Source organism: Belonocnema kinseyi, chromosome 10 (genome assembly GCF_010883055.1).
Source record: "Belonocnema kinseyi isolate 2016_QV_RU_SX_M_011 chromosome 10, B_treatae_v1, whole genome shotgun sequence".
Lineage (NCBI taxonomy): Eukaryota > Metazoa > Arthropoda > Insecta > Hymenoptera > Cynipidae > Belonocnema > Belonocnema kinseyi.
This window is the reverse complement of record NC_046666.1, coordinates 68,570,033-68,579,048: the sequence shown is the minus strand read 5'-3', so window position 1 is coordinate 68,579,048 and position 9,016 is coordinate 68,570,033. Positions and strand designations below refer to the sequence as shown.

Sequence of the window (9,016 nt, the reverse complement as noted above, 5' to 3'; positions counted from 1 at the left end):
AATTGTGTATATCCCACACAGGACATTGAGTGGATATCCTACGGGGCGGAAATCTCGATATCTTTGGAATATGCCAGGGATATCCCTGGATATTTTTGGGATATTTTTCAGGATATCCTATATCCTGCCGACATATCCTGGGGATATGCCAAGGATATCATTTTGTTGTAAGGGTACTTGCTTACATAAAAAATAATAAAACTATCTTTGTAAAAGCACTTTCTTAACATGTGGCTAGTGATAAAACAAAGTAAATGCAAAGAAAATCTAAGGTCGCAAAGTAAAACTTAAAAACGGATATCAATATGTTACACACTTTGATTTGGGATATGTTTTCTTAGTCACACATCACACAAAGCTTGAATCCCTGTAAGAGTGACGTCACAAGCAAGGACCCCCCCCCCACTCTTAAACCTATACAGTTAAATTTACAATGAAATAATTAAACTTTAAAAAAATAGAGTAATTTTTAACAAAATACTTGAATTTTAAACCAAATAGTAAAAATTTGCAACCTATCAAGATGAATTTTGAAGCTAATTATCGAATTCTTAACGAAAAAGTTCCACACGAATAAATTTTCAACATAGCAGAAGAATTTTCGAAAATAAAAGATGATGTTTGAAAAATATTGTTGAATTTTCAACCTAAAACATGAACATTTAAGCAAATAGTTGCATTTAAAAAAAGAAAAAATTATTAATAATCAAAATGTTGCATTTACAATTAAATAGTTTTACTTTAAACAGAAGAGGAGGATTTTTCAACAAAATCATGGTTTTTTGAACCAGATTACTAAATTTTCAACATACGAGGATCAACATTTAAGCCAATAGTTGCATTTAAAACACCATGACATTGATGACGAAACTGTTGTATCAGAATTAAATAGTTTAAAGAAAAAGGGAGAATTTTTTACAAACTAGTGGAATTTTCAAACAAATAGTTAAATTTTGAACTGAAAATGATGCATTTGACATGCATTCAACAAGGAAAGTAATTTCTCAACAAAAAATGTCATAGTTCATATTTTAACCGGAAAATATTTTTATTTTAAATGAAAAAAGGTTGAATTCAACCAAAAAAGAGAAATTTTTAACCTAATACTTGAATTCTCCAGCAAAACAGATTGATTTGTAATCAAAACCTTGCACTAATAACCAAAAAGTATAAAATTTCTGCGAAAAACAACGAATTTTGAACCATGAAAGATTTCTCATTCAAGAGAGACAAAGAATGTCAGCCATATAGTTAAATTTTTAAAGCAACAGGAAGCCTTTTCTATCTAAAAATACGAATGTCGAACAACAGAGTTACAATTTTTGAATAAAAAAATGACTTCTTAACAAAATAGTTGAACTTACAATCCAACAGCACGAATTTTCTTCATAAAAAGATGAATGTCTAAAAAAACACTCAAATTTTGTAACAAAAAAGATGAGTTTTTGAAAAAATAGTTGGAATTTCTACCAGAAAAAAATTAATTTTTAGCCAAAAAGTTGATTTTTAACACAAAAAGATTAATTTTTTACAGAACATTAAAAATTTTCAACTCGAATATATGAATGTTTATTAAAAAAATTAAGTTTCAACTAAATAGTTGATTTTTAAAGTGAAAACAATCTTTTTTTAAGCAGAAATTTATTAGTTAAATTTCTAGTTCTAAAAATGAATTTTCAACAACAAAAAAAAACTAATTTTCATTAACTTTCAAATGATCATGCCTTGTTTCCCAATATTCTAAAAATTTTGAGAAATATGAATAAAATATAACTTTTTAAAATTGACAATGGAATAAAACAGTTTACATAAGAAAAAAGGGGAAAAGTCACATATTTGGAAGGCAGCCTAAGTCAACTTTTTCATTTTATCTTGAGTAAATATTACTAATCATCCAGATATCATGATTTACGTAAGTGATACGCGAGAATGTTCTAATTTATATTTGAGGATGGCTAATAAAGTTTTACAACAAAAAATCCTGGTAATTTCCATTTTTTTCTAATTTGTCAAATGTTTAACGGTTTAACAAATTTCAAAGTAGTAGCCGCAGCATTTAATAAACTAGATTTAGAAGCCCAAAAATTATAAAATCTCTGAATAGGAATCACAAAAAATATTATTTTTATTTCAAATTAAAAGTAATTAAAAAATGCACAATTTTTATTTAGAAGCTTCCAATTTCTAAATATTGACGTGTAATACAATTTTGTCATTTATGGGGTTTTCTTTGGGGAAACACAAGAGTGGCTTAAATTTATTCACCTACAAAATTTGTCATTGATTCTAATTCTCTAAATAATTCTGAGCAATATACTTAAACACAGAATTATTTGTAACATATTATCGCGTTTAAATATTAGATTTACTAAAAGCTAACTTTTTCCCATTTTTAATCAATGGAAAATTTCGTGGTTTTTGTGCGACCCCTACATATTGATCGACTTTGCTCAGATGTGGAGAACTTTTTTTTTGACTTTCAAACAAAATGGGAAGGGGAGGGGAACAGAGAAATCCTAAAAAAATCCACCAAGTATAAATAAGAACCACCCCACATTATTGTAAGAAGGAATAACCAAAATTTAACAAATTTGAAACATAATTACATGCAACAGTAACGCATGAGGGCCGTGTGAAAGTAGAATTAATTTGTAGTTCATCAATAAATGCCTTGGTTCTTCGATTCAACAAAATATGTCTGAAAAAATTCTAATTTTCGTAATTTTAATATTTTCAAAGTGCCAGATCTTCTACGTATTTTAGTGTCTATGAATTTGTCAATCTTTTTATTTTCTGATCCCCAAAAGATAATACATGTGTAATACAAAGCCGTCACTAGCCTTGTCTGCACCCTGCATGCATTTAAAAAAATCGTTTTTAAAATAGTTTAATGCAATTTTCAAAATATTATATCCAAGTGTTAAGTATTTTTTTATCTGATATACAATAAAGATATACCCACAAAATATCGTAAAATCCTCTCGAATCTTTTAAGAAATACCCTAAAAACTTTCAAATTTGTTAAACTTACATCACTTAATATTTATATAAATCCCGTGAAATCTTATCATTTCTAGTTAAATTAGTTAAGATCCTTTAAATCTGGTGAAATCCCCTGAAAAATCTCTGAAACCCTAGAAGTTCCATGAAGTGCAATTTAATTTAATTTTCCCCCTATATTTCTTCAGAAGCCCGTTCGGATATCTTAAATTCTTTTAAATATCACTAATATTCTGGAAATCTTTTTCAATTCCTTTGAAATTTTTCAAACTTCTGCGAAATTCTTTGAAAGATCTTGGAATTAAAAAAAAATTTTAAGTTTTTTCATCTGTTTATTTCAATTTTAAAATCCTTTGAAGTGCCTTGAAATCTTATAATTTCTCTTTAAATCTGTTAGAAATTTTGAAAACTCTTTAAAAAATGTTTAACTCATTAAATTCCTTGGAATTAGAAACAAAACGTTAAAAGATTGTTTTAATCTGCTCATTATTATTTTTAAATTCTCTGAAATACTTTGAAATCTTATCATTTTTTTCAGTCCGTTAGAATCTTTGAAATCTGGGGAAATCTGTGAAGTACCTGAAATCTTCAGAAATCCCTCAAAGTTTTATGAGATTTTATTTTATTTAATTTATCCCCTGAAGTTCCTCAGAAGTCTGTTTGATATATATATACGTTGTATCGATTTCCTTGTTTCGATAATTAACGGCTGTTTAAACTATTCTGATAATTAATTGAAATGTCGACCTTGCAAATATAACGCTTTCTGTGGATGTTTTAAAGTAATTTTGTAGGCCTGACTATTAATGGAACAAATCTTTAGTGATTTATCACTTACACGGATAAAAATGGATGTTAAAATGTAACATCTGGATTATTAGGGTTAACATATTTTATGCTTAACTATAGGACAACAATCTAGATGTTCAAAGTTAGCATCTGTACATTTTAAAAAGTGAGATGCTACTCTCTAACATCCCAAATCTTGAACTGAAATATCCACGATATTACATGTATGGTTATGTAAAACATCGCCTGTAAATATTTGAGGAGTGTACTTATTTATGGTCATTTAAGGAACTAATTAGTCAATTATTTGTGAATTTGAAATTAAACATTAATGTTCGTAGACATTAGTAGGGGTAAGTAATCGGAGAACGAATAATCTTTAATCTGAATTTAAATTTCTATATATTTTAAGTAACTTAAGCTCAAATTTTATTTTAAATTTACAAACATTTTATCAAATGGGTTAGGTTAATAAGCCTGAAACTGAAGATCATTGTTCCCTTCTTTAGACAGAAAAAATTGTTATCCAATTTTATTTAAGGATGGATAACTTAAATTTGTTTGAAATATTCCAAATTTTTAACATTCCATAATTGTATTATTGAAAATATATGTATAGCCGTTCAATATAGTCCTGAAATTCTAATGCGCGATGCGCATGCGCTCGGACGGTTTTAACATCTGAATGTGTTTCAGTTTAACATAAAAATATTTTTACACCTGACACCTAAAAAAAAACGTAAATGTTTCACATGAATATGTGCATGTAAGGTGTTACAAGCTTACCCTATGAAGATCTACATTCAAGCATCCATTTTTCTCCGTGTACGGAATGTTAATTTCTCTGCCTCTCTAATGATGGGATGAATAAGCAGCCATTTACAGAAATTTTAAGACATTCCTTGTCGTCTACACCTTCCCTACTTACTTTAATATGATTTCCTATCCACATAGATTAATCAGAAGATCTCGTGTGATTTTAGTTATTAAGAAATGTCGATATTCCGGATACAATCTTCAAGGGATATTAAAAAAACTCTTGAAGTAAATTCACATATATATACTTGGATATTTAAGTTTAAGGTATAAAAACACCCACAAAATATGCTGAATACCCAGAAAATCGTTATTCTGTCTATTTCGTGGACAAAAATGTTTACTAACATGAGCATTTTTATATTAAAATACATGTAGAAATTGAAAATTTAACAAGTGTTTGTGGAAAAGCTGTGCATCCTTCATACTTTTTTCTTTCGAATTTTTGCTCTGCAGTGTCGAAAATACAAACAAAATTAGATGTGGAATATTTTAAAAAAAGCCATTTACTGTAAATTTTTTCCAGGCTTTTTTTTAAATACGTGAATTCTGTTAAAATCTTTTAAATACATGGGATATTTTATAATCTCTTGAAGTTATCTATAAACAATAGTCTGGTTGTCCATTTTAGTGTAGGAAGCCAATGCTTCATCATTTCTTGTTTAGCTAAAAAAATTGTATGATTTTAATTCAGAAAATTTGGATTTAAACACTAAATAATTTACACATCTAAAATGGAAGCTTTCAACACTTTTCAGTTGATTAATTTTAAAATAAATACCGTTAAAATTCAAAATTTTAGATTTTAAAGTTTTATAAATTTAACAGCTTAAAGGTTTGTGGTTATAAAATATAAATACACGCTCGATTTGTAACAAAAAACTTTTTTCATAATTGTACAAATTTAGAACTAGACCCACCATTTTTAGTGCTTCTTGTTTAGTATCCCAAATTTTCAACTCGATGTGGCGTATCGTGTTACGATAAGTTGGAAAATAACAAAAATGGGCAGAAAGGCATGAATCTGGTCACGTGACCCACTCATCACAAGGCCTTAAGACGAAAAGTTAATTCATCAAAGTTTCACTTCTGTCGTATGGCCACACTGTTACCACTGGTTTTAAAATTGATTTACATCCTTTCGCATAATATCGATGATATTTGAAATGACTAGAATAATCCTACAAAAATTCTGCGAAATCTCATTAAATTCCTGAGTTTTTTCTAGAAAACACTAGTATTGTAGAAAAATACTAGTACTCTTTGACATTTTCTAAATACCTGAAATCTTATTCTCTGAGACCCCATAAAATACCATAGCATCCGTTTAAGTCCCTAACGTTTTTAAAAATTATACTCCATTTTACTCCTTATTTCCAATTTGGGCCAGATCGAGCACACGATTTTGTGGTTGTTAAATTTGGCCCCCTCTAGACTCCGGCTTAACAGCCAAGCTTGCCAGTAGATGGCGCTCCATTAATTTCGGAGACTAAAGTGGGTTGGTGGGTTGACCCCAAATCGCCCAAGTTTCTATAAAAAGTATCAAGCGTCAAAAATGATTCAATTATTATTTGTAAAAGTGACCAAATAAATGAGAAAAAATGCCAAAAGTGAGCACAAGACGAGTGCGTAGGTATAGTATACTTTAAAACATTCCTGAAATACGTGTTGAAGATTATAATAAGTAAATTTATTACAAATGTTAAGATGAAACCTAACCTCGAAATGAGGTTATTTATTCATAAGAAAAGTAACAAAAGTAATATTTCATTTGTTCAATGTGAAAACGAATTAGATCAACAATGACGTCATAAACATATCTATTTTCACGTATTTTTAGGAGATTTGATACAATGCGGAATGTAAATACAACCTTCTTATTTATATTCGCTTTTGTAAAAATAACTTAAAGAGCCTGTGCGACATTATAATCCAGTTATTCCAAAATAACTTTTCACAATTAAGTTCAATATAGAAGTTGAAAGCAACTTCAATTTAAAAATTAAAACCAAAACTATATTGCAAAATACTTAAATGGTTTACAATACACAAATGCTGGCTGTTATATTGCGTCGTTTGACTTTTTCCGTTTGCTCGAAAAAAAGTGTTTCACATACTCCAATTTTTTCATATCGCGATCTGTTAGATAACCTAATATTTATATTCTCAAATTTCAGTTAAGGAGGTGATATATTCGATTTTAATATGATTTTATTTAAGAATCCCTTTTAATTAAGAATAAGAAAAATAAATTCATATGGGCCCGATCGGGGCCAGACATGGTTATCTCTGGGCGCAGTGCTTGGGCCCCGATAGGGCATCGCGTTTCATGGTTTGAATCTTAACATCTCCTGGAATTAACATTTCCTGGTAAATCCTGAAAGTTCTTCAAAATCCTATAAAATTGCAAATACTTTGAATTCATTTGAAATCAGATTAATAAAATTTCAATTTCTAATATCTCTTATAAGTTTATTTTAAACTTTTGAAAACTTTTTAATCTGTTGAAATATTCAAAAATATAACTTTTTAGAAATTCTACTTTTAAGATCGCATATGTTATTTTGGTCAACCCGCGAAGAAATTTGAAAATGTACTTAAAGGCAAAGTAAAAAAATGGTTGTATGAGAGAGCAATTTGAGCAAATAAAAGCACATATGCTCCTTTTCAAAATAGTAGTTAAATAGTTGCATCGTTAAAAAAAGTCTGAAAAATATTAAAAGTGTCGTGAGTCCGAGGCCTGAAATAAAAATATATTTATTTGAAATTCAAACACGAACAGGTGCTCTCTCTTTGATGTCTGAGAATCGAATTAAAAAATTTTTTTACAGTTAAATCTGGATTTACTGTCGGTATTGGGGCTGACCGTGATAATAAATCCAGTCTCGGAACTGTGTTACTGACACTAAATCCAGATTCGCCTGTAGTTACAATTTCAAATTTTTCAATTATTACTACTACTATACTTTCTTTTTAAGCTGATTGTGTAGAAAGTAAAATTAAGATACTTTAGGATGAATATTTTCTAATTAAACCCAGAACAGTGAAACAGTTTGAAATTTTCGGACTTTATAATCTGTTATAATATTAAGGAAAAATGACGAACATTTGTGTAAAGAGTGAAAATTAGGCAAAGCAGGCGCCGAGAGTCTACAAATAAGGGTTTCGTAATCCTAACATAAACCCTCGACCGAAATTATAGGGTTTCAGTCCTGAGGTGCGAAACCCTAAAATTGATGATTTCATAGCTATTTCAATCGGGGGTAAAAATGCTGACGCAAAATTGTAAGAAATCGTTGCACAAGCTTTCTCATACATAAGTATAATAAAACACGTCAAGCCAAAGTAAATTAAATTCAGCTCTCGAAGCTTGTAAAATGGAATATAAAAACGGATTCGAGTTATCGAAGCCGTGTCAGTTTGATTAGCAGATTCACAGACATTTACCAAAATGTCTCCCAGTTTTTCTGTTTTATTTTTCGCCATAGTTGCATCAGCCATAGCCAACAGTCAAGACAATACACGCAAAAGTAGGAAGATTTATTTTAAAATGAGAAATATTTCTTCAAATTTAGAATATTTATCATTTTTTATCAGATTGATTATAAGTATTTATAATTGCCAAATTTCATAACAAAAATTTAATACTTTTTAATTTTGTATGCAGCTCCACCAGAAACATCAAGCTGTGGACGATTTGGAAAATGGTCCGGGTGTGCCTCAAAGTGTCCACCGAAATGCAGCACTCGAGACATTCAGTCACATATTTATTGTATTGATGTAAGTAGATTTTTAAAAGTTGCTTAATTTAAATAAAAAATTAAATATATGAGAATCACTTTAAATTAAACTACCTATTTCAAAAGTCACCTACAAATTAATTTCAGATAAAATTCCTATAGACCTTTTTTAGACTTTTCGTAAATAAAAATCAGATAAAAATTAATACAGTTTTTAAAAAAATTTCGCGAAATTTCTTTCTTGTGGAATTCCTAATTAAATTGTACTTGATTTTTAATTTAACAGGTATGTGTGGAAGGATGCAGATGTAATCCTGGGTATCTAATAGAAGATCAATCCGGTTTGTGCGTTAAACCCAAAAAATGCAAAAGTTCTAAGGCATATAAAAAGCTACAAAAACCAGACCTGAAGCCAGCTTGTTCTGGATATTGTACCTAAAACTGAAATTTGAAATATCTTATTAATTTTCTCTAAGAATTTGTATTCAGCATTGCAATAAAATGTATAAATGAAATTTTTAAAGTTACTGAATTATCGATTATATGGCTTATTGGATAGATAAGCATAGATAAGAATAGATGTAGATAAGATTCAATACATAAGTCTTTATTCTCTTAGAAAAAATGTATCAAAATTATTATTTTATAACAAAATGGTCTTAAGCTCAATT

The 9,016-nt window shown here is 28.9% G+C and overlaps 1 protein-coding gene across 1 annotated transcript; it reads left to right on the top strand.

Annotated features, from left to right (window-relative positions):
- Window positions 1-8,044: 8,044 nt before the first annotated feature.
- Window positions 8,045-8,784, top strand: LOC117181184 (zonadhesin-like). Its single transcript, XM_033373752.1, has 3 exons — window positions 8,045-8,135; window positions 8,273-8,385; window positions 8,632-8,784. The coding sequence occupies exons 1-3, from the start codon at window positions 8,057-8,059 to the stop codon at window positions 8,782-8,784; spliced, it is 345 nt and encodes a 114-aa protein (XP_033229643.1). The 5' UTR covers window positions 8,045-8,056.
- The last annotated feature ends 232 nt before the right edge of the window (window positions 8,785-9,016 follow it).